The following is a 27,036-nucleotide window of genomic DNA, read 5'->3' as shown; positions in this document are numbered from 1 at the left end:
TAATCAGATTTTAAAAATGCGAAGCAATGCTGGCGACATCTTCTCCAAGATAAAGGGTAAATTCCAAATGACCTGGCTGCAGAGGAGGGCATGTTGATAAAGTGTTTGTAGAAAAATTATTTAAAAACTGCCCTGGAAGGAAAGGGAGTGGGGGGAAAAATCTGCTTTCCTCAAAGCCTAATAATTCTGAAATAAATGAAGCATAAAACAACACAAAAGAAGGAACACAATTAAAAGAATAATAATAATGGAAAATATCACAGGCTCATAGTCACTTAACAGTACTTTAAAATATTGCACACAGAAAGCCATTTCTCCCTTAGTTTATGTTCCTAGATTAATAGGGATATAAATATTGTACAATTAGAGAAAAGTAGACAAACAGCCAGGGAGACAATGATGCCATTTTAAAGGGATAAGTGGGCATGCAAGATTAAACAGCTAGCTTCTGGGAGCATAGCGAGGCCTTACTGCTCAAACTTAAAGGCAGAAAGCTGATTTTAAAATATACAATTATTTGGGGTGCCTGGGTGGCTCAGTTGGTTAAGCGTCTGACTTCAACCCAGGTCATGATCTTGCAGTTTGTGAGTTTGAGCCTGCTCTATGCTGACAGCTTGGAGCCTGGAGCCTGCTTCAAATTCTGTGTCTCCCTCTCTCTCTCTACCCCTCCCTAGCTCATGCTCACACTCTGTCAAAAATAAATAAACTTAAAAAAATTTTTTAAATATGCAATTATTTTTAGAATGTATATATTTGTAATATATTATATGTATTAAAATAATATATATAAATAATATATAATATATCATAAATTAAAATGAATGTATAAATTTATAAATATATATAATATATATTATGTAAATAAATATATGTACTAGAATATGCATATTAAGTTAAAATAAAATATACATGTTATATATTATGTTATATATATTAATATATATTATTAAAAATGGGAACAAGAAAAAGTTGACTGTGAACAGGAGCTGGACCAGAGCAAACTGTGTAGGTGGGTTCCGGCTACCAAGTCACTGAGCTCCTCCCCATTTCTGTGAGGTTGTTAGAGCCAGACTTCCAAGGCAGCGTTAATTCTCCCAAGCACTTTTCAAAAGAGATCCTGAGTCCATTAGTGAATGAGGACTTAAAGAGGGGAAAAAGCCAAGAGCCTGTGAGTCTAAGAGGCTCTTCTGCACAGGCAGGAAATGTCTTCTAAGGTGCTATTCACTGCTCTTCCCATTCTCAAGCAAAATCGTGATAAGCAGACTTGTTTATGTTTTGGAGGAGAATCTTTGAAGGGGCAGAGATGGGGGGAAGGATGTTGTTGAGCTCTGTGGCTATTTTTGTGCAAACAACAACATAAACCATATATTCCCCCAAGCCGCCACCAGTGCGAGGTCCTGGGCAAGGCTTCAAACTCAGCACTACGGGAAGAGGGAGCATAGGGGGCCAAAGCAGCTTGCTTGCTCCAGACCAAAGAAGGTGAAGGTGAAAGAGCCCCTTTCCAGCCCCAAATTATGCAGCTGGAGAACCTGGCAGAGGCTGACAGGCACCAGGCTCCCAATGATGAAGGAGTACCGAGCCCGGCAGAGGCTTCTGCAATGCTGATAAGAACAAGCTGGAAGGCGCAATGCAGGAGCAATGTTGGTCACACATATGCGGGGGCAGATGCTCCCTTCTAAAACCCAAACAACAGGGCTGGTATTTTAATGGAAAGGGAAAGATGATCCACCCAGGAACTCTGTGTCATGTGAGTTGGTGTTTGGTATCCTTCTGGGATACCTTGTAAAGTGATATACCAGGCCGCTGTACAGTAGCTCTGTTCTGGGACCCTAAAGGAGCCAACCAAGCATTGGAAGGGGTTCTCTGGGGTCCACCAGAAACAATTATTTGACCATCCATCTGGGTGCAGTCAAGGGATGATTCATGCACAGCAGGCAGTGTGCAAGTCACATCTGCCAGCCTCCTTGTGGGACCCAAGAAGGCGTCATTGTGTGTCCCTTCTTGAAATTCTGTACCAGTTCCCTCCATGCCTCTCCGCCTTCAGGACAGAAGTGAGTGGTGACCAACCCAATGGCTAGGAGGAGGAAGAAAATATCCTCAGCCTAGAAAATGCTGCTTCCAAGCACAATTAACAGTCGAAGAAGAGCTGCCAATGGGCACTGCTATTTGAAGCCTGGTGTATCCCCTTATGGCCAGGTGGGAACTGTGCCAGCTCCTGCTCTGGAGAAATCCACAACAGAACGATCAGGGTTCCCTCTGCCTGTTAGCTATTAGAATCTTTTCCCATAGCTGGGATCTTTCCTATTCAAGGGTCCTCCATATGTTTTCATGCTCAATTCAATCTTCCTACACCATATAATAAAATCCCTTAAGGAATTAAATACTACCTGGACAATTAAGTCAGAATTTGTAAGTTAAACACTAATTTTATTGCAGACATACATACATTGGTCACCCATTTATTAATAGAATTATCTTGAACATTTAACCTAATACAACAGATTTCCTTAAATGCTTTAAAATCTTTAAAAACAGGCAAAGCAGATACAAATTATCACAATGATGTTTCCACTTACTACCCTTTTTTCTTAAACTACAGTATTTTTCAAATATTGGTAACATGGGTTTACATTTATGTCTCTAATATGGTTACACTGATATTTATTCGTACCTGTATTCTTACACCTTCCTGGGGTTATAGCCATACTTAGTTCAGTATCTTCCTAGGTGTCTGGGATGTCCCAGACCAAAGATAAAGACTATGACCTCAGACTAGCCAAGGACACAGGTTCTGAGTTACCAGTCAATTGATTCTGGGTTTGATGGCTGGTCAGCAAGCTCTCTTTACTTGAACTTGACCTATTGTGTCCTGAAGACCCTAAGGCCTTTCTTTGCACAAAGTTCCCTGTATCCTAGTGCTTTTTCCTCAAATGGTACGTGTTTCGCAGGGTCATTGTGCTGTTACTGTCCTAGCATTATTATACATTAACCTGGGCTGTCAGCATTGCAGGAAACTTCGTGGTAATGTCAAATGTACAATTAGAAGGGTTGTATAGAAGAAATGATGGATTCTGTCTGTACAGGTGAGACTAATCTGCTAATCTACACAGCAGTTAGCTGACACATCATCTCAGAAGATACACTGAATTGTCTTTCTACTTCTATCTTCTGTGTGAATGCTGGTGCCAATTTGATTGCTGTTGTTGTCTGGCTCTCTATCCAAATTTTATATGAGACCCCTCAAGTTCATCAATCCTACTGTCCCATTTTTTTTCTGGCTCAGTCGTAACTCTTGGTCCTTACTCTTACCTACTTCCAAAGGGAGAGAAAAGTGTTTTGTTCTCTGTGGTCTGTCCATAGGGGTAGAAACACTCTGAACCTCCAAATAACTAAGAATGAGGTTACGTGCGCATCTAGTGCTTAGGATGTGACCCGACTTCCTTCCTGCTATTGTTAGGGCTGCAGCTCCCAGACACGCTTGTTAAGTCATTCTCAAAGATAGAGTCATGAGAGATGAGGTCTTCAAGAGCTCAAAACGATAGTCACTGTCTTTGCTGCCTCTTTCCAGCTACTGTCTGGAATTGCTGATTGTGGTTCCCCAACCAGCAGGGAGGAAGTTCCCAGTGGTGTCCTCCCACCCTAATGCCTCTCAGTCAGGGATGAGAATGACAGGCCACACTAGCACTTCCTTGCCATCTGTTTATAGTTCTGTGGCCAATGTAGCCATTGTAGTTCACAGTGGTAGGATAGCAACAAATTGAGGAGAAAGATGCATAGGGTAAGGTTCCTGGTGCAGCTCTACTGCTCTGTGGGGCCAAGCATCAGTTTTTGACATATTGCCTCATGGCACCTGTTATGGTCATGGATGTCACATGACCATCTATTTCTCCACAAGAATGGAGAGAATGACACATAGAGAGGAGTCAGAATTCTACCACCCCTTTCCACAGGCTCAGGGTAGACTGGAACCTCACACAGAATTGTAAATATTCTGGCCAGAAAGAACCTCAGGGCTTCAATACCAAGTGCCTCCTTGTTCAGAACAACTTGAGCCAGAGAGGCAATGTGTCCTAACCACAGCCACAAAACTACATGGCAGTTGAACCCAACGGGACCTCCCAGGTCAGCTCTGCTTCCTCTCTCAGCCTAAAAACCATGATGGGTGAGCTCATCCAACTTCAGGTCAAAGATACCACATACAGGGGTGCCTGGGTGGCTCAGTCAGTTAAGCGTCCCACCCTGGATTTCAGCTCAGGTCATGATCTCACAGTTCGTGGGTTTGAGCCCTGCACTGGGCTCTAGGCTGCCAGTGCAGAGACAGCTTGGGATTCTGTCTCTCTCCCTCTGTCTCTGACCCTCCCCTGCTCAAACCCTCTGTCTCTGTCTCTCAAAATAAGTAAATAAACTTAAAAAAAAGATACCACACGCAGCAAGATCAGAACCTCTCTTTTATACCAACAACCTCAAAGTGCAAAACATCCTCTTCCTATGCAGCCCTTCTCTTAATGCAATTTGTCCATATCTTTTCTTGTCCAAGCTCCTATAAAAGAAGAGCCTTTGTATGTACAGAAAACCTATGGGGGCTCATTTATAATATCAAGAAGACCAACGTCTCCACAAATGTACTCTGATTGCAGACCTTACCTAGAAATGACATGGTTTCATAAAGCAGTAAAAGCAAGAACATGTTTAGAATAGAGATGCCTTGCACTGTGATGTGAACCTTGTTAAGTAATCTAATCACAGTTAGTAAACAAATAACCAGGACAGGGGACACCTGATGAAAATATGACAGGTCACTTGGGACCCTAAAGCCCTAACGCTTCATGCCAAGCTGCCTGCTTCTTCTGTTCTTTTCTCCACATGTAGGAAAGCTTCCTCAGTGCAGCCAACTTCAGCCATTAGGCAAATTCCCAAATGCCTAAATCCTTCTGCCCTCACTCCACTGGGGTTGACTGGCTTGGGTCCAAATCTGAGGTGGAGGTTATTCCAAAAGGGAAGTACGAGGAGCCTCAGTTTCCCCAGACACTCTAATTTCTAGCCTGACCTACACTGAGTTGTTTGGGATACAAGTAGTGTGGAGAGTGGGCAGGAATATAATTTTTCCATGGTGAACAATAGCCTTCTGCCTCACATTTGGCTTTGGTTTTTGCTAAATTGAAGAGCAATTCTCATGTGAATATATTCATTAAAAAACAAACAAAAAAAAAAAGACCTGAAGAAAAATCGCCAGTGGCTCTTGGTTTATTTGAGCCAGTGGTTGAACAAAGCACAGGATTACAAGCAAGTATCAAGTGTCCTGATTTTTAATGCATAACTGATCTTACAAGAAAATAGAGGAGGTCTTTAGGAACTAAAACAAAGAGAAAGCCTAAAAGCAGAGGAAAGCCAACACTGAAGCCATATCCGCCCTCAGAAAATTTGTCTCCAGGAACTAGAACTCAGGCTTCAGCAGCTGTGTGGGAGTCTGGCAACACAGTCCTATGCTGTACAAGATGGGAAATTGACCCCTACATGAAGCTCAGTCCTTCAAAAAATTACATCCACAATTTTAAAAGTGGATAAGAAAAAAAATGATTTGGCAAATATGGAAGACAAGGAAACTTATCTAACTTACCTGGCCTCTGGAATAAGTGTTCCCTTAGAATTAGTAGCTACAGACCAGAGAGCCTATAGGCCTGGGTCCAAATGTATATTACCTTCATGATCCAGGAAACCCCAAGTCTAGAATTTAAATTACAGATGTTTTTTGAACAAACAAAATCTAGAATTTCCCCCAAAAGACTCAGTAAAGGAACTTTCCAAGGGATACTTCAGAAAGAAACACAATGATCTCTCAGAAGTAAGTTTGGAGGGGCACCTAGGTGGCTCAGTCAGTTAAGTGTCTAACATTTGGTTTCAGCTCAGGTCATCTCAGTTCGTGGGTATGAGCCCCACATTGGGATCTCTGCTGGTGGCACAGAGCCTGCTTGGGATTCTTTCTCTCCCTCTCTCTCTCTGCCCCTCCGCTGCTCACACTGTCTCTGTCTTTCTCAAAATAAATAAATAAACTTTAAAAAAAGAAATATTAAAAATACTTTAAAAAAAAGAAGTAAGTTCAGATATGCAAGATGGAGTAGCAAGAAAAGAGTTGGCAAATTCAAATAAGTGATGAATATAAGGATGATAATAATGTCTAGTTTGAAAAGGGAATATATTTGTTTTCCATTGTTGCATCACAAATTAGTCTAAAACTTAGCAGCTTTGAACAACAGACATTACTGTCTCAGGTTTTCTCTGCAGGAGTTTAGGCATGGTTTCATTGGGTGTCTCTGACACAGGGTGTCTTAAAAGGCTGATCAAGGTGTTGGTCTGGACTGCAGCCGTCTCAAGGCTTGACTGAGAGAAGATCTGTTCCCAAACTCATATGAGTGTGGCTAGAGTCAGGCCCCAGAAGGTCACTCCAAGCTCACTCACGTGGCTGTTAGCTGGATTCAGGTCCTCAGTGGCTGTTGGCCAGAGGCATCAGTTGCTTGCCACGTGGGCACCTCACAACATGGTGCTGTGCTCCCATGGAGCAAGGGCTCCAAGCAAGAGAGTAAGAGAGGGCAAGAGAGGCAGATTTTTTTGTAGCCTAATTTCAGAAGCAACTTCTCAACACATTCGTGATGCTCTACTGCTTAGAAGCAAGTCACTGGGTCTCTCAGGGGAGAGCTTCACACAAGGGCTTGAATTAGGAGCAGGGTCCACTGGGGGTGGTATTAGAGGCTGCCTACAACAAAGCCATAATTCAGCACAAATAATAGCACATGAAGGAGGGGGCTGGTGATGGCATAAAGCATTCTGATGTCCTTATCCTTGTATTTATCAGGGAGAGAGTAAAGACCACGTTTACTTTTCCAAAATGAAAAAGTTCTGTTGTCCTATGGTAGTACAACAATATGAATATACTTAACACTACTGAACTGTGTGCTTGAAAATGATTAAATGTAATAAATCTAAATGATAAATGATAAATCTAATATCATGTGGTTCTCACCACAATAAAATAAATAAGTAAATAAATAATGCCAAGAGTAAAAGTAAAAAGGAAAAAAAGCTAATATTTAATTTTAAGCTTTATTAAGTGAAATATTCATGTTAGAAATTCAAGGGCAACTATTTAAAAACTAGGCATATAGTATATTACTTTCAAACTTGTAAAAGAAAAAAAAAAACACTCCAATCAATCCAAAAGAATGTCAGAATGAAGGAGACAAAGAAGCATGGAAGGATCAGGGCATTAAGAAAATCCACATGTAAATGAGAAATAATTACAAATATATCAGAGGTCCTAATATATATAAATTGACTAAGGTAAGCGGATTTGTTTTACAAAAAAGAACACTAGCTTGAACTTAAGAATCAGCTCTCTGAATTTTACACCTACACTACAATCCTAAAGCACACCTAAAACACAGACCTACAGTGAACATCACATTTAATGGTGAAACATTGGAAGAATTTCTTTTAAATCTAAAAATGAGGCAAGCATGCCTACCATCATTATTTCTATTCCACATTGCACTGAAGCAGTGAGACAAGAAAAATAAAACATTTAAGGATTTGAAAAGAAGAAACAAAGATGTTATTATATGCATACAATAGGACTGCCCAAGCAGAAAAACCTAATCTAAAAATCATTGGAATTAATAAGAGCATTGCTTAAACGATTTCTTTGGGGACCTATGCATGACATTTATTCCAGGAGATAGCTAGCATGCATAGCTTTGGTTAATTCATTTTCACAGCTGTAGAGTATATAATTATTTGTGTAGACTGCAATTGTATCCACTCTCCTTTTGATTAATCTTTTGGTGGCTTCCAATTTTTTATAATTATAAACTGTTGGCAGCATCTATGATTTATGTCTCCTTTTATCAGAAAAGGTTTCACAGCCCAGGACTTTTTTTTTCCTACCTCTCAGGTTTAAGCCCAGGCAAAGGTATTTAGAATTGCTCTAGGGTTCTTATCTAGGAATGTTTCCCCACAATAACATCTTTCAAATGTTATGTTCTGAAAACATATGAACAGATGCAAGAAAAGGCTGAATAATATCTAAGTGGTTATAGCAATGGTGTGAAAGAGAAAGGTGAAGTGTTGAGTCAGGGGTCTACTTAAAACTTTGCTACCATCAGGGGCACCTGGGTGACTCAGTGAGTTAAGCCCCTGACTTTGGCTCAGATCATGATCTCACCAGTTTGTGAGTTCAAGCCCTGAGTTGGGCTCTGTGCTGACAGCTTGGAGCCTGGAGCCTGCTTTGGATTCTGTGACTCCCTCTGTCTCTGCCTCTCCCCTGCTCTCTTTCTCTCTCTCTCTCTTTCAAAAATAAACAAACATTAAAAACAACAACAAAAACTTCGCTGTGATCAACGTGCTGCATTTAACTTGAGTGTGGGGTGGGTGGGGGGCAGGAAGGCTGTGGGTATACAGCAGGTACTCTATCCTCATTGATTAATCTGAAGTGAGGTTTCCCATCTTATTTTTCCTGTTAGTTTGCTATCTTCCAATATAATTCTTTTATTTTATTTTTAGCAAATGTATTTTTAATCCTTTAACCAGGAGGGAAGTCGTAGGATTGTGTTGATTTGGGAAGCAGAGAGATAAGCCCTTTGTTTGCTTAGGAGTTAATTTTGTTGGCAGAAGGGTCAAGCCAAAGGCAGCTGGTTCTTTTCTCCTCCAGCATCGACCTGTGAGTGATCGTAGTCCTATATCATTCATGCCATGGGATCTTATTCCTAGGGTGGTCTGTGTAACACAAGTGACAAAGTGCTGGAGAAGTGTGGGTTTTCCCACAGAAACATCTCCATCCTTCCCATCAGGGAGAGCTCTATTGCAGAGCTGGGACATCCAGCAGACCTATTCTGGCTCTGTCTCCCAATGTGGGGGACACAGGAAGGAATGGTGAACTGGTTTGGGGAATGAGGAATCCTACCTCCTTGATTTAACTATAAGACCCTCTGGAAGAAACTCTGGTTGGGTACCCACTTCATCTTCTCAGGAAATCTCCATGGCATCTTGAGGAAAGGTTGATTCCATGCCCTAGAGATACTGTGCCTCTTATTCTCTGAAGGAGGAGCCAGTGATCCTCCTTGAACATGTCTTCTTCCTTCAAATACCTTTCTGTGAGTGAGCCCTTCTCTTCATTCTCAATCAAGGTGGTCACATTTGGAGACAGTGTCACTGAGTGACCCCTTTACCAACCCACTAACAGTGAAGAGGAGGGTCTTTTCACATATTATAGACTGAATGTTTGTGTCCACCACAAAATTCTTATGCTGAAGCCCTAAACCACGATGTGAAGGTAGTAGGAGGTGGAGCCTATGGGAAGGTTAGATGAGGTTATGTGAAGGGGGCTCCATGATAGGACTAGTGTCCTTATAAGAGGAAGAGACCAAAGAGAGCTTGCTGTCTACCTCTCTGCCATGCAAGCATACATTGAGAAGGTGGCCATCTGTAATCCAGGAAGAGGGCCCTCACCACAAACCACATCAGCCAGCACCTAGATCTTGGACTTCCAGCCTCCAGAGCTGTGAGAAACATATGTCTGCTGTTTAAGCCACCTGAGCTGTGGGATTTTGTTATGGCATCCCGGCAAACTAAGACAACACATCAGCTCTGTCAATAGGATTGCTTCCTTGAAAAAGTGTAAATTGATTTTTTCCTCCTGTGGGACTGATTGGAGGCAGCATGGACAATTCATTACCACATGTGGGGAGAGCAGTACCCAAGGGGGACAAAAAATATATCAAGTTGATCTCATACCAGACAGCATTAGGGAAACAGATCTCAAGAATGAACACTTGCCCTGCAGGCCTCTGTAGGACAGAGTGTGGCCAAAATTGCCTCAGGGGCCCCAAGGGCATCATTGGGAAGGAAGGCGGGTGTCAAAGTAAGGAAGCTCCCTGCCACAAGTATCTAAGCCTCCCAACCTACACGTTATTACCAACAATTACCACGGCTACCCCTGCACTTCATGGCTCCTAGTACAGTAAAACCGTGGATTGCGAGTAACTTGCTCTGTGAGTGTTCTGCAACATAAGCACATTTTTCTAACAAATTTTAACTTGATAAACAAGTGCGTGTGATGTCTTGCAGTACGAGTAGTATGAGACGCCAAAAATCACATGATCACAACAGAGAAAATGGCTCTTCTTCCCCACCCCCCCTCTTGCTATGGGATTGTGGGTGATTGTCTCCCATGCTCTGATGCTCAGTCTCAGGCTGCGGTGTTTGGCAGAAATCAGTGATTTTTCAGAACGTTGGAAGGTGCCCACAACTGGCACTAGTGTATTTTTTGTCACTTCAAAGCACCTATGGACAGTCCTTTGCTTTTTCATACAAGAGGAAGCTTAGGAATGCTTTGTTTCATTCTAGGTCAGGCTGCCTGCAGATAGAGATACTTTCCTCTGCTGCCTTATTGCCAGTTACATTAAATACAGTATATGACAAGAGTTTATTCATACTGTACTGTAGTCAACATCTGTGCAAGGGTATACAATGGCCCCATGCAGAAAAAGATTCCATTGAGCCAATAGATAGCAGTGATTCTGTTAGTGATAGTGAAAGTTGTCCTACACAATAACCCTCCTCTCTCTTGTCTCCCTCACACCAGCCATGAAGGTTTTCAAAGCTAAGTGCAGGTTAATTTATTTTTGTTTATATTTTGTATTTTTTTGCATTATATTACAGTATTGTAATCATTTTTATATGAATATTTTGGTGTTGTAGGATGAGCCATCTGAGTTTCCATTATTTCTTATGGGGAAATATCAATATACAGGTGCTTTGGATTACAAGCATGTTTCTGGAACAAATTATGCTTGCAAACCAAGGTTTTACTGTATTTGAATCATTTCTGAGAAATTCTTCTCATGTCACAGAGGGAGTCTTGTCACAATCTCCAAGGCCGAGCAGGTATAGAAGCTATCGATCCCATATTGGACTACAAGCTCCTTCTCTGATTTCTCCCTGGGGAACAAGCTTCTCTAGCAAGAATTTTCCTTTAACAAGACCTGCTTACATTGCTGGAGAGAATGTAAAATGTACAGCCACTACGGAAAAGAGCAAAGTTGTTTCTTAGGAAACTAAATATACATTTACCGTATTACTCAGCCATCTCAGTTCCTGGTACATATCCAAGAGAAATGAAAACTATGTCCATATAAACCTGTATGTGACAGAGCAAAGAGCTTTATCTGTCATAGCCTCAAATTGGCCAAATGTCCTTCAGTAGGTAAATGGTTAACAAACTATAGTGCATCCATACTGTAGAATAGAGCTCAGCAATAAACACGAATTAGCTGTTGGTACACACCACAACCTAGATGGATCTCAAGGATGCTATGCCAAGTGAAAACAACCAATCTCAAAAGGTTACGCACCATATGCATCCATTTGTATGACATCCTCAAGATGACAAAATTATATTGATGGAGAGCAGATTGGTGGTTACTAAGGGTAAGGAAGGGGATAATTATCAAAGGGAGCCTGAGGAATATCCTTTGTATCTGTGTCTTGATTGGGGTGGTGGTTACATGCGATAAAATTACATAAAACTGCACATGCACATGTGTTCACATGTGTATACATGAGTGCATGTAAAAACTGGTTAAATTCAATTATGTAAAATGTTAGCATGGAGGGAGGCAGGTGAAGGATACACAGGACCTCCCTGTACTCTTCTTGCAACTTCCTGTAAATCTATCATTATTGCAAAATAAAAAGTCAAAAAAAAAAAAAGGCCCAGCTCTAGGTTTGAGTCTAAGTCCCTGCATCTCACTTTCAGCAGTTCTGTCGACAGCACAGGCTCTGAGCCCCACATGCAGGCTCCACGCCCTTGGCCCCTAGGGCATCTGAGAAACTGGCACCAGAAGGAAGTGTAAAGCTTAAAGCATGGGCACCTGGGTGGCTCAGTCCGTTAAGTGTCCGATTCTTGGTTTCAGCTCAGGTCATGATCTCATAGCTCATGGGTTTGAGCCCCACATCAGGCTCAGCGTTGTCAGCGCTAAAATGGGAAATCCCAGCACTGCTTGGGATTCTCTGTCTCTCTGTCTCTCCCTCTCTCTCTGCTCCTCCCCCACTGGCGTTCTCTCCCTCTCTCTCCCTCTCAAAATAAATAAACTTAAAATTTTTTTAAAAAGAAAGCTTTAAGTGGTGCCAAGTTTTTCCTTCTACAGATGAGGAAAGAGAGGCTCAGTAAGGTAGGGTGATGGCTGGCTGTTGCCTTGACTTAAGTTCTGAGTTAAGTAGAAGTAGCTATTCCTATTACTTCTAGAAAGAGTCCCCTAAAATGGTTAGCCTAGAAGACCACAGTGACACACAGTTGCGGTTTTTGTTCTTGTGGAGTGTGGGATGGTGGGAGGAGAGTAAGGACTGCAAAGGACAAACTGGTTTTGGGTCAAACTGGACATCAGCAGTACAGTTATTCAATTCCACATGATGGGAAGATGTTTGGCAAAGTCTGAGAAAGGGTGAGAACTCAGAGCTTACCTGCAAGATGCAGGCCAGTGATGACAGTGCAGTCTTCTTAACCCCAACAACCACAGAAGCATGTGCTTCACTGGGGCGCTTGAGTGGCTCAGCTAAGTATCTAACTCTTGATTTTGTCTTAGGTCATAATCTCATGGTCTTGCGCTGACAGTGTAGAGCCTGCTTGGGATTCTCTCTCTCCTTCTCTCTCTGCCCCTCCCTGGCTCATGCTCTCTCTCTCCCAAAATTTAAAAAAAAAAAAAACAGAAACGTGTGCTTCACTAAGGTTGGCACCTTCTTGGGAAATACATAGGAAGAAAGCAGAAATCCACCTTTCCAGTGCCTTTCTAAACAAGAGAAGAAAGAAAGTTAAGTATTCTGGCCTTTTCAGGATCCTTCCAGAGGTGACTCTAGGAACTTTAAGATCTGTGTATGTTCCTACAAACACCACCTACCTCTGACCTCAAGTCTTCGAAGAATCTGAACTGACTGCATATGTAACATTCAAGGTGAATGCCACAAATGGAGAACTTCCCTGATTTCACAAAGGGCTTTGTTGGCAAATGTGAAGCTCCCAGAAATTACATGCTCTTGAGGCCCTCAGAGTTTTTGTATGTGTTGTTCTCTCTACCCAAGTTTCTTGGAAAAGAGTACCTGTGTATAGACAGTCTCTCTGGGTTCATACTGCAGCCCCTTTCAGGTGCGTGACCCTAGACACTTTCCTTAAGCCCTCCTTGCCTCAGTTTCCTAGACTCTAAAATGGAGATAATAATACTATTTCTCTCTTAAGGCTTTTGAAATTATTCAAGCTAATACACACATAGTGCTTCAAATAGCACCTGTCTGTGGTCAGAGCTACAAAAGTGACCACTGATTTCATTCTCCTGGGTCCCCTGCAGCTGGCAAGTCTGAGCACTGGCATCATCTCCATTTGGTGGCCATCTCTGACCACTCACACTGGATCACGCACACCTCCCTTGTTCTTTGTTGCGCCTTGTAGCTGTGCTGTGTGGAGATTGTCTGTTCACCTTTTCTTTCTCCTTCTACACTCTGTGTTCCAGAAATTCAGGGGTTATGCCTAAAACTAACTCATCTTTGTATCTTGCACAGTGCTCAGCCCATGGTAGGAGCTTCAAACATGTTCGGGATTGGATCAATAGACTGGTATTAGGTTTCTTGTCTCCCCTGTTGATGTAGCATCTCCTACTCTATTTTCTGGTCACCCACAAAAAATAGGAAGAGTCCAAATGCTGGCAGGCTCTGATTTGTTGGTCTGACTTCAAGTGTGTGTCCCAAACACAATCTCACCAGAAGAACGTTGACCGCCCCCCCTCCCTCCCCAGTCTGAGTACTGAGAACTATAGGGGAAAGTGATCTTTATGTCCACTTGTATTAGGAGAAGACAAATTAAGATTGAGATTTAATGTTTTAGCAAAACATCTGAGGAGATAAAGGAGCAGGCAGACCATTTCCAAAATCACTTCAATCCCTTACTTACCCCTGTCTGATTGTTTTTCAACGTTCCTTTATTCACTCAACAAACAATTATCCAGTACCTATTACATAGTGCAAATCAGACAAACAAGATATTGTCGGGTGTGGAATCAGAAATAGTAAAGGGACTGTATGTTGTTGTTGTTGTTGTTGTTGTTTTTCATTCTCAAATTCTTATGGAAATATTTTCTGGAGAGTTTATAGCTTAAACCTTACCTCTCTTCTGAAAATGAAAAAGTTTTTATTTCTTGGTAGCCTGTACTTGTGCCTGTGTTCAGGAACAGAGGCGGCCTCTTAAGAAGAAAAAAAAATCAATAAAAAGTAGATGGACCCAGGAACTTTGGTGGCTCAGTCAGTTAAGTGTCTGACTCTTGACTTCAGCTCAGGTCATGGATCTCATGGTTAGCAGGTTCGAGCCCTGCATTGGGTTCTGCACTGGCAGAGCAGAGCCTGCTTGGGATTCTCTCTCTCTCACTCTGCCCCTCCCCCACTCATACTCACCCTGCTCTCTCTCTCTTTCTCTCTCTCTCTCTTTCTCTCTCAAAATAGATAAACTTAAAAAAAAAAGTAGATGGACATGTTGACATTACATCCCCAAAGGTCATGGAGGTTTATGGAGAGATACCAAACACATACAACACGACACATTCTGCCGACAATGACACCTAAAGCTTCTGAGCCCCACCATGGTGGACCTTGGTCGCCTTTGTGGACACAAAGGGTATAGGAAAGTAAAGCCAATTAGGCCACAAAAGACATAACTAATAGTTTAATTATATACTTAATTAAGGCCAGAATGTCTTTTATTTTCAATCACAAAGTTTTAGTATTTTTTAAGTTTATTTACTTATTTATTTTGAGACGGTGTGGGGTGCTTATGGGAAGAGCAGAGAGAGAGAGACAAAGAGAGGATCCCAAGCAGGCTCTGAGCTGTCAGTGCAGAGCTTGATGTAGGGCTCAAACCCACAAACTATGAGATCATGACCTGAGCGGAAATGAAGAGGTGGACTCTTAAACGACTGAGCCATCCAGACACCCCAAGTTTTTAGTATTTTTTAATTTCAGGGATTGCTTGGATCCCTACACACAAGTGATTGCTCCCCCCTCAGCACAGAGGTCTGAGTGAGCCCTGTAGGCAGCCCACTGTATCTGGATGGCCAGCTTCTCTGAGCCCACACTTTCTCTTCCCCTCACATGCCCCCCACCCTATGCCCACTCTCTCCCAACAGCCCTCAATGTCCACCTTTTTACCTTTATCCTCTTGGCCCCTGGACCCCATCTCAAACCTTTCCATGCCTGGGTTAGTGTTTGGCATTGAGTCCATGTTCCTGAAATGAAGCAGAAAAAAATTCGCTTAAGGGGCTGTTCCAAGAATTCTAATTAAGCCTTTCTTGAACGAATTCCTTTACAAGCCACTGGGGTGGCTACTGAAGCCCTGGAGCGCCTGGTGTGCTTCCAGACCTTCAGCATGGAGACAATGGGAAATATTTTGTCTAGAGAAAGAAGTTAGAGAGAGGAAGACAGGTAGGGGGGAGCCAGGAATATGGTGAAACACCCTTCCCCCCCTCCGCTTCTTTATACAATCTATAAATTTGTGAAAAGTTTTGTGAGGAGATTTCTTAGGAAATCTGTGAAGTGATTAAATTTTCAGCCTGGAATAATATCACAATAGATCTAGAAGCCCACCCATGCCATCCCAAGCTCAGGGAATGAGCACACAACTTAGTGTGGCTTATGACCATGGTTTTCACAAGTCGCTGAACAATAGAATCACCTGCGGAGTATATACGAATCTTGAGGCCCAGACAGTATCCAGAACATCTGAGGCAGGACCCAGGCATCAGTAATTTTACAGAGCTCCCCAGGTGACTCCAATGTGCAGCCAAGTTTAAGAACAAGGGACAAAGAACATCTCCAACCTCTAACCGTGTTCAGTGTGATCCTATTTATATCTCAACAGCTGAGAGGCTCTAGCTGACATCTAGGTTTTGTTTCAGAAATATCTATTGAACGTTACTAAATTATTTTAAACCCTAGAGTGCTCTTAACGTGACAAAGAAAATTTTAAAAAGAAGTTAGTTTCATTTTGAATTGTCACAAGAAGTATAGTCAATGTTGCCCTAACAGAATCCATCCTTTTTTGCCCAATGATTAAAAATCTACTATGTAGTTACCACTGGCCTAGATGCTTTACATGAATTATTTTTAGTTTTTTAAATGTTTATTTATTTATTTTGAGAGAGAGAGAGAGAGAGAGAGAGATCAGGAGAAGGGCAGAGAGAGAGGGAGACAGAATCCCAAGAAGACTCTATGCTGTCAACAGAGCCTGACTTGGGGCTTGAACCCATGAACCATGAGATTATGACCTGAGGTGAAGTTGGACCTTCAACCAAATGAGCCATCCAGGCACCCCTTGGATTGCTTAATTCCTACAAAAACCTTCTAACACCTCTGTTTTTTCATCTGTGCTTTCCCAGAGTCCTTTGGGTTGGGAAACAGCCACCCAGCTTTGCAGAGTAACAGTGAGCTAGGCAATCCTAGCAAACAATCCTTGCAAGGAAGTCTAGCCAGCAAGCCTAGCAAAACTGAGGACTCAGGTCTGCCTTGCCTTGTCCCTCCTCATGATCAACCTGAGACATAAGAGGAGTCTTGGTGCATGTATCTGGGTTCATTCCACTTCTGTCCAGAGCTCTGTTTCCTTCTCTGAGTCAGTTGACCTCTCTTGCTGTTTGTCTATCACACAGCTGTGTGAGAGCAGAGCCACAGCAGGCTGAGTCTGGGGACTGGAGTCCATCACTTTGCTGCCCTAGATCTCAGCCTCTTCATCACAAAATGGAGATATTAATACCTGATTTCCTGGCCACCCACAAGACAGGGGCCAGAGTCAATGATTCATATATATCTTGGAACCTCCTGGTACTTTGGGTGCAAGTCCAGTTCTACAAATAAGCAGACAGAGATGATGTCAGATGTTCCCTCTCACCCAGTTTACTGGCCCCTACTCACTTATGCTTCATATTCCACAGCACCAGACGCCAAGGACAAAGTCCTTAGCTTTTTCCCAGTTCATGATTTCCAGAAGCAGGAGGGAATTCCTTTTCAGTGTGCCCAGCATTTGAAGAATAGTCCCAGAGTTTATCTTCAAAGCCACACACACCATCACGTAAACCACCTGTACATCATAACCCAGTCCTTGTGCCCTGTCAGAAAACAGAGAGATTTGCAGGAAATGCAGAGGTGAAATATGACAGGTATATCCTGATTGTGTCTCAGTGTCACCAAACACTGCCATGTTCTGACATACCTAAGCCAAAGAGTATGAAACCACATGTGTGCTCCTTCCTGGGAAAGAAGTTTACCTGCTGGTGAAATGTAAATCCTCACCCTCAAAGTGTAGTGGAGACTCATGCTCTGAAGTCTAATTTTCCATTAAAAGGAAAAAAAAGACATTTTAGCTTTTCTCCATTTTTCTATCCCGTATGGATTGACTACAGATTAGCAACAGAAAGTTAAATAATTTTAAATACTAAACAGAATAAGCAAGTTCCTTGGATGCTTCTAGACTTGGGGGAGCCTACTCAATCAACATCAACAGTAGGGCTCTGGGTAAACTGGCCTAGTCAAACACAGTTTGAATACACCATCTGCCTATCCAAGATAAAATGAGAAGTCAGATCATACATCTGACTTTGGCTGTGTGAGTCAATTCCCAAGGAAATACCTCCAAAGAGACTGGAACATGGTGGGACTGCTATTATTTGAATTAATGGCCCATTGGGGGCATCCCTGTGCTGTCCTAGAGTAACAAGATTTGAAAGGCAGAAATAAAAAGATATCAGGAAATAACAGAGCAACATAGCTAAAATACATTTGCCACATTATAAGTCACTTCTCTATCTTCAAAGGCAGAGAGGGAGTCTGAGGGAAGGGGTAGAAGGAACGTACCACAGTGGCATCAAGGACGAAAAGAGGAAAGTTAATTTTATGTTGCCATGGTAACGAATTTCCAGCAAAGACATCTCACTTACACATGAAGCCTTACACACCATCCTCTTTTTAGGGATCCACAGTGACCCTTGACAGTTGTCCTGTGAATCACACAAACAAATTAAAATACCCCAATCAAAAAAGGCAGACTTCCAGATCCATGCACAAGTAGGCCTGTATAAGATACAGAATACAAATTTGCAGAATTGGTAATCATGTAACTTAAAGGAAGAAGTCAAAAGCAAGGCCTATTTGTTGTTCGGAGTTTTTGGGGGGAAAAGAATTCTGAAAGATGGCAGAGGAATGAATATCTTCTACTATTTAGCCTGGGATTAGATTTTTGACCACACTCTGAAACTCCATCCTAAGTGCCAAAGCAAAATTCTTATTATGATGATGATAAAGTTAATGTACTAACACCTGCCAAGAGAAACTTCCAGATATGGGGAGAGGTTTGATATCACTGGCCTTACAACTCAGTCTTCCCCAGTAATTGCTGGCACCCACCAAGCCTGGAAATAAATGCTCAACTTCCCTTCTGTTATCATCAAACTAACTGACTTTCTGTCCTTCCCATCTATTTATCCAACCATCTGATATTCTGAGACATGCCTACTAGACTAGATTCTGGTTATGTGGTGATGAGTAAACAAAGCCTAGCTCCTGACCACTCACAGCTTATACCCTAGTGCAATCTACTAGAGTGAAAACTAGTAATAATTCCCACACTCACGATGATAAAAATATACACAGGGTACCATGGGAGACCAGGGGAAGGACAGTTGAGAAAACCCCAGTTGGAATCCTGGGGAGGGGGTAGTTGAGCCGGACTGTGAAGGTGTAGAAAACAAAACAAAACAAAAAGTAGGGGAAGCAATCAAAGTTTTCCTGTGTGGGGTCTAAACTTCTCACAAGACATTTACTGGAAATTGGCCAAATTGATTTTTACACTGCAGATAGAGGGAAACATGCTTTCGGAAAACAGAGAATAAAAGTAAGAGTGGTTTACCAGCAGAAACTGAGGTAGCACCTGACATTGGAGGTGCATATCAGATATGACGGGAAGGGGAGGAGTAATCAAAATACAAGGGAGGCGAATATGATACAATAATATACAATAGAAAGGTCCTGCCCTCGAAGATCTGACATTGGTTGAGGAAGCAAGACATTATCATATAAAGCATTGAGTAACTATGCAATGTAGCCCATGTTACATGCTAAATAATCAGCATAGATCATAAATTCATAGGAATAAAAAGAAAGAAGCTGGTGGAATGAGGCAATATATTTCCCAAAGAGGTCAGGGTTTGGATAGAAGGGAGAGAAACCATTGCAGGTAAGGAAAGCACGGATCATATCATGTCATCCTCTCCTTCTACAATCATCAATGGCTCCCCAAACATAGTTACTGTCTCACTCTTTGGGCTTCCATGGGCCAGGACATCCCTACTCATATACTCCTGAAAACTAAGATGGCTTCTTCGAATCTCTATATCCCAAGCATTAAGCACAGTGCCTGCCACTGGTAGGGGGTTCAATATATCCACCCCAGAAACATATGGAGCCAGTCAGAGATATTTGAATCCCAAGTTACTTTGGACCATATAAGAACAAGAAGGATTGTGAAGGCACAATTTGAAGGGCTATTGAGGGTTCTAACAATACAACACAAAAGGCCCCCCATGATGATGAATTCTATGCATCCACTTGGCTAGGCTCTGGTGCCCATTTGTTTGGTCAAGGTGTTGCAGTGAAGATCGGGGCACCTGGATGGCTCAGTCGGTTAAGCATCCAACTCTTGATATCGGCTCAGGCCGTGATCTCATGGTTGTGAGATCGAGCCCCACATCAGGCTCTGCACTGAGCATGGAGCCTGCTTGGGGTTCTCTCTCCCTCTCCCTCTGCCCCTCCCATTTGTTCATGTGTGTGTGCAAGTGCTCTCTCTCTAAATAAAAAAATAAACTTAAAAAATAAAAGATGTTCCCTTGAAGGTATTTGTGGATGTGATTAACATTTATAATCAATAAGCTTTGAGTAATGCTGGTTATCCTCGCTAATGTGGGTGAGACTCATCCAATCCTTTGATAGCCTTAAGAGAAAATTCTGAAGTTTCCAGAAGAAGCAGCAATTCAGTTGCAAGGCTGCACCATAGAAATGCAACCTGAGTTTCTAGCCTGCTGTCCTGCCCTGCAGATTTCAGACTTGTTAGCCCATACCCACTCATAGTCATACAAGGAAGAGAGAGACAGAGAGAGACAGAGAGAGAGAGAGAGAGAGATTACCTTCGTGCAGCAGGAAGAACATGGATAAGCCTAGAGATTGACTTGGCAGAGACATGGGAAGGCCTCTGGAGGTGAGGCTTGAGCTGGCACTGCCATAAGAGCAGAAGAGCCAGTGCTTCACCCAGTTTTTAAAAAATTTTTATTCATTCTTTTTGAGAGAGAGAGAGCAGTAGTGGGGAAGGGACAGAGAGACAGACACAGAATCTGAAGCAGGCTCCGGCCTCTCTGAGCTGTCAGCCCAGAGCCTGACATGGGGTTTGAACTCACAAACCACAAGATCATGACCTGAGCCCAAGTTTGATGCTCAGCCGACTGAGCCACCCAGACGCCCCAGTGCTTCACCCATTTTGCAACAGTTTGTAAAACCCAAGCAATCAAAATGCACACACACATGCACACACACACACATGCACACACACACAAACACACACACATAAATGTGTATAAAACTGGTACAGTCTGAATAAACTCTCTTCATGGTACCAGTGTCAGAGTCCTGGTTCTGATGTTGTACTCTATTATATGCAAGATGTTGTGATGGGGGAAAGCAGAATGAAGGGTGAGTGAAACTTCTCTGTATCTTTTTGCAACATTTTGTGAGAATATAATTATTCAAATATAAAGTAAAAAGTAACCCTCAAGCAGAGCTATGAGATATTTAAAAAATAGTAGCATGAGATTTGGCCCCTCTGGTAACCCTCAAAGCACCCAGCAATACGGGCTGCTGCCTGCCAGGTGACACCCATGAACTCCAGGACTCAACAACCAATGCCTGAGAACAAAGCAGCAAGGAACCCAGCAGAGGGCACTACCCGCCCCCAGACCCATCAAGCTTGCATCCCCACCACCCTCCAGTAAGGAACTACATTTCCAGAGCCTGTGCTGTTGGGTTTAGTGTTCTGTCCTGATTCTAGCTGAGGCTTGGCACTGACGAGAAACTACCAAGGCGAGCTTGTCCTCTCCTGGACCATCCAATTCTGGCCCAGACCAGGCGAATGCAGGCCACCAACAGAGATTAAGGCACAAAAATTGTTCTGGAGCTGAGATTTGTTAAGACCCTACTCACACTTAGTCCCACCTGTTTATCTAATTCTATTCTACTCTATGGATGAGCAAGAAAACAGCTCCAGGACCACTGCCCTTAATATGCAAGGCAGATGCAGCCAGCTGCTTTCCCGAAGCCTCTTCCTCACCCCCAGCACCATTTGCTTTCAGCTGTTTAGAGGAGCCTGCCTTCCATATGCACACGTGTCCCAGAGGCCAGGGACAGCAGAGGCAGTTTGGGGCATCCCAGGCTCACTCCCTGCAACTACCATCCTCCACCTTGGGCAGAACCCATAGATGTCAACAGAACAGACAGAAGGGGGTTATAACACAGAGGCTAAGGAAAAAAATACTCAAAATGAAAAGATTGTATATTTCACGATGAAGCTTTGGCTTTTTCCTCAGCTCATTTGCCATTCTACAATGAAGTGTCTAGAGGAAACATTTATCTCTGCCCTCATAGCCTGGGAACACCAACTCTCATTAACTTTCCAATTTCATTCTTTCAGAAGATCCAAGTTCAGATAATCCAATTTATATGTATTAAAAATTACTTGAGGCAAGTGTCCAAGGGACTCTCTCCTCTCACCACCACCACCCCGCCCCCAGCAGTTTTCAAATTACGTAAGAAGAACTACTTTAAAAATGCAATCCGCCATCTTTTATTTTGGTAGGCGATTCCGAGCCACTTGCCTGGTAAGTGACAAAGAAGTTCTTGAAAATAGAGGTTCTCCACCACAGGCGGATTTGTCCTCCAGGACACATTTTGGCAATGTCTGGAGACATCTTTGGATGTCACAATTGGATTTAGGGATAGGGGGTGCTGCTGGTATCTGGGGGGTCAAGGCCAAAGATGTGGCTAACATCTTACAATGCACGGGACAACTCCCACAAAGGGTTATCTGACCCAAAAAGTCAGTAGTGCCAAGGTTGAGAAAACCTGTCTTAGAGTTCTCTACAAGTTTACTACATACAACATTTATCATTCAATTCATCAAACAATCACTTGGAACTTAGCATAATCTTAAAGCATTGTGCTAGACCCTGAGGCTGGGAGCCTGCCTTACAGCATCTAGTAGAGGGATGGCAAAGGTATAAAGAAAATACAAGGCAATATAGAGCCTGAGTGAAAACACAAATCTGCAGAGGGAAGGCTAGCCTCTGAGGATGAGACTGGGGGACAGGAGGAATTGATGTCACTTTTCCCAAGACAACTACAAACTGCATGTTCACTCTCAAATATAAAATTCGATCACAAATAATAGAATAAAAATAACCGCTAGGAAAGATCACCAAACCCCTAAGAGATTTTGAAGCAATCTGTCTTTTTTTTTAAGTTTATTTATTTTGAAAGAGAGAGAGAGGGAGAGCTGAAGGGGCAGAGAGTGAAGGAGAGAGAATCCCAAGCAGGATCTGCACCATCAGCACATAGCCGGATGTAGGGCTTGAACTCATAAACCAGGAGAGCATGACCTGAGCTGAAAGAGTCAAAAGCTTAACCAACTGAGCCATCCAGGTGCCCTGAAGCAATCTATTTTAATGTTTTTATGTATCCAGCCTCAGAGAGAAACAATCTACTGTTTTCTTTGTGACTTTGTTCCCTATTAAGATTATTCTCCTGGGCACGTCTAGATAGCTAAGTCAGTGAAGTTATTCAACTCTTGATTTCAGCTTAGATCATGATCTCACAGTTCATGGGATGGATCCCCATGGCCCTGGCCCCTAGGGCATCTGAGAAACTGGCACCAGAAGGAAGTGTAAAGCTTAAAGCGAGGGTGCCTGGGTGCCTTAGTTGGTTAAGCGTCATGATCTTGGTTTTGACTCCGTCATGATCTCACAGTTCATGGGTTTGAGCCTGGCATCAGGCTCTGTGGTTACAGTGCTGAACCTGCTTGGGCCTCTCTCTCTCTCTCTCTCTCTCTCTCTCTGCCCCTCACCCCCCAAAGAAATACAATTTTTTTAAGATTATTTTTCTAACAATATTTTTCCAGTATCAAGATGTTTTATTTCCTTCTCCTGCCCTTTGTTTATTTTTTCTATCTAAACTTTTAAAACATCAGTAAACATTCAGGTGCACTTTCCTAACTGTGTGTTCATTGGCCTCTTTTTTTCAATACTGAGTGCCAAATACTGAGCAGGGACGATTGTCTCCATACCTCTTTCTCCCATTCCCCAAGCTGAAAGAATCCCAGGACCACACAAAGGTGCTTATGACAGAATGGTCTTTCCTCAGGAAAATGGGTGGCCAGATCAAAGAGGGTTTGATCAAACAGAAGTGCACCTTAGATTAGATTTGCAAGGCAAAATAGCCTAGTGATCATTTCCACAGCAGATACCACAGACAATCACATATCTTCCAGGTCAGCAGTGTGGATGATAAAACTGTCTGGAACACCATCATTGACAAATGTGAGCTCATAGCTAAGCTGAAATTAAAACCAGTTATGAAACAGAATTATCACATGCCATATGCCTGCGCACAAAATATTCCAGGCCATCTTACAAATTAAATCATTAACATACATCTTTGAGGCTCTACTTCATGAATACTTCTGCACAATACTGGGCTGTAATTTTTTGTTTGTTGTTAAGTCTGGGCTTGAATCTTGACTCTACCCACATGATAGAGTGGGACCTGGACAAGTTCATAGAACCTCTCTGAGTCTATATTTTCCCATCTGTGAAATGAGGAAAATCATAGTTCTCTCTCAAGATTGTTGTTTATTCAATTGGTCTAAGTCCTATCAGGAAAATACAGATCACGTCAGTAATTTTCACTGGGACAGTGAGGAAGCAGCAACCACCAGGAGGGTTGGGAGAGCAGGGGGCAGAAGTTGGAGTTACCAGAACCTGGAAGCTTCAAAGAAGGACGCTGTGAGTCTGAGGCACAGATTGCTGGGGAAAGGGAGACAGTTTCTGCAGCAGAAACTATTGTAGCAGAAGCTTAGGAACCCACAGAGATGAGCCTCAGCTCATTCTGGGAAGGTGTAGAAGACAGCTGGACACTGGAACCTATTGCCACTGCCAGGGTGACAGGCCATTTCCAGGTGACACTCTTAGGAACTAACAAGTATGCAAGAAGAAGCAGATTCCTTCCCTCACTCAGCCTCAGTCTCCCTCTGGCACTTCTGCTGGTGGGTGGCAAAGGAAAAGCATAATTACAGAGAGCCCTGGTTTACGCAGCACAGTTTGGAAGACTGGATCTGGAGCTGAGGAAGAACAGCTTAACTCATGGCCCATTCAATCCATTTGTTCCCTATAGGTACAGGGTGTTTTCCATGCAGCCGACTGCAGGGCTCTGCTCTACACACTAGGGAGTCGGGAGGATGAAACAGAAAACTCTTATAAAGTGCACAACTCGTTGACCATTACAACTTAGACTCTCAGTTAAAATCAGTTCTCTCTTGGGCCCAGTGGGAAACAAAAAGAAAGGACATAGAAACCAAAACAAAACAAAAACCCAGCTCCTTTCTTTCAGGAGCTTCCAAGTTTAGATTGAGTGTTGTAGGATGAATCCAAGAGCAGATTACAAAGTAATATGTGTTGGTACATTTTGAAATAATATTTCAGACAACTGTTTTAAGAATTTGGAGAAGCCAAAAAATATTTGGGGGATGGTCAGGGAAACGTTCACAAAAAAGATGGGAATGAGCAAGTCCTCAGTATTTAGACAACATCAAAAAGGGTGAGACCATTACATGTTAGAGAAAGCACATTAGCAGGTAACTTGGCAGGAATTTGCTGGGTGATTACCTGATCTCAAAACATGAAGGATGAACTAACAATGTGGAGTATGGAAGGTGGGGCCAGTAGGACATTTCCTGACTTTATTCTGAGGCATAAATGAACTTGTGGAGATTTCTGATGAGCAGAAGTGCAAAAGATATTATCTTTGCAGTCCCTATCATATCTAGCACAATACCTCACATATAATGGAATATTTGGGAAAAAAAATATTACTTTGAATGAGATGAGATGGCATGAAATTACAAAGGCAGGTCTTAACTTTGAAAATTTGTATAGATTTCCCTCTGTTTTAATTATAATAATGCTTTGTGAAATGTTTAGAATAACCAATAAGCAATTTTAAGGCCAAAGGTTCAGGAACTAAAAGAATTCAAGTAACGATAAAAATGTCAAGTCAGTGGGGCGCCTGGGTGGCGCAGTCGGTTAAGCGTCCGACTTCAGCCAGGTCACGATCTCGCGGTCCGTGAGTTCGAGCCCCGCGTCAGGCTCTGGGCTGATGGCTCAGAGCCTGGAGCCTGTTTCCGATTCTGTGTCTCCCTCTCTCTCTGCCCCTCCCCCGTTCATGCTCTGTCTCTCTCTGTCCCAAAAATAAATAAACGTTTAAAAAAAAAAAATGTCAAGTCGGATTGTCACCCACCCATTAAGACACCGTGCTCATTTCAGATTGACAGCCTTCCATTGGTGAACATTGCATTGACCAATATTGGCTTTGGAGAGACTTGGAGGGATTATTGAAGACACTGTGAATTTATGCAAAAAAAAAAAAAAAGTGCTGGGCAACATGGTGTTGAATCCATTTTAGTGATTCATGTAGGAGAAAAAAAATATCATTCGTGTGAATTCTTAATGTGAGTTTGCAGAGTATACAATGTACTCACACCTAATCTGTTGTGTTCTTCTTGGCAGATCCACTACAAGATTTTGGCTTTTCTGTTGACCAGTGTTCTAAACACTTGAAGTCAAATCTCAACATTAGGCTTGGAATCGTTCTGAGTAAGTGAAGATTATTGACATGAAATGAAACATTGCACCATCTCTTCCTGCTCCACACACCCCCATTTCTTGCATTAACTCTAGTGGCCAGCTAAGCCACTGTTGCCCACCATTCTGTGGGATTAACTCTATTTCCATCTCTATTTTCACTTCTCTTCCTGAGTGATATCCAGACACAGTAGAACTCTCACTGAATGCTGTGCTTTTGTACTGAAAAGACTCTAAGCATTCATTTGGATGATATAAGCACCTGGAATCAGTATATCCAACAGCAACAAAAGATAACGTCAAGCCTAAATATTGATGTCTATGCAGGAAAGAGCTTTTGCTTTGTTATCCCAGCAGCAAACAAGTCAACCTCCAGCAGCATAGCTTATAATTTGCTTTATTTCATTTCCCAAATAGTTAATGTGATTCCTGAAACTTGTGACAAAGGCAAATACCTTCTTCCTCCACCCCAATCAATGAGCTAGGTAGCTGTCTGATTGTTTGTTTTTATTTAGCTATGCCTTTAACAGTTAATCATTATATTGCTATAGCTACTAGAGTATCTCCTTTCTAAAGTGGTTTTATCAAAGCCAGAACAGAAGGATTCAATAAACTTCATGTGTGGAACCATTCCAGAGAAACGGAGGGAACATTGCTAGGGACCAAGAACTCTCATGCATCTTCGCATTTCTGGAAACTTGCACAAAATCTGTATTCTATAGCAGCAGCTGAGTAAAAGAGAAATGGAATGAGAAGTAGGTGCAACATAGTAGGGAGAAATGGAGGAAAAGACGCAGAGAATTAGAAGCTAGCACTGACAAGCACCCTAAAGCTTCCTGTATAACTGTGATATAGTATTTACCTAACAACTGTGGGGGGTGACCAAACCACACCACCCTCAGGGGAGGCACACAATACTATGCAGCTGAGAAGTTGTAGAAGCCAGAGCATCAGGGCTGGGGAGCACAGAGAGTGACTACCTTGCTCCAAAAAGAGAACGTTCATAAAAGGG

At 42.5% G+C, this 27,036-nt stretch overlaps 1 protein-coding gene across 1 annotated transcript in view; it reads left to right on the top strand.

Moving 5' to 3' along the window:
* The window catches only part of LY86 (lymphocyte antigen 86), a 61,586-nt gene that overhangs the window by 8,122 nt on the left and 26,428 nt on the right, over positions 1–27,036 (top strand). Inside the window, exon 2 of the mRNA XM_043590883.1 lies at positions 25,950–26,036. Within this exon, the coding sequence (XP_043446818.1) occupies positions 25,950–26,036 (87 nt within the window). The remainder of the gene's footprint in view (positions 1–25,949; positions 26,037–27,036) is intronic.

The sequence above is a fragment of the Prionailurus bengalensis genome, chromosome B2 (assembly GCF_016509475.1).
Source record: "Prionailurus bengalensis isolate Pbe53 chromosome B2, Fcat_Pben_1.1_paternal_pri, whole genome shotgun sequence".
NCBI classification, from domain to species: domain Eukaryota; kingdom Metazoa; phylum Chordata; class Mammalia; order Carnivora; family Felidae; genus Prionailurus; species Prionailurus bengalensis.
This window is presented reverse-complemented; position numbering and strand designations above follow the sequence as displayed.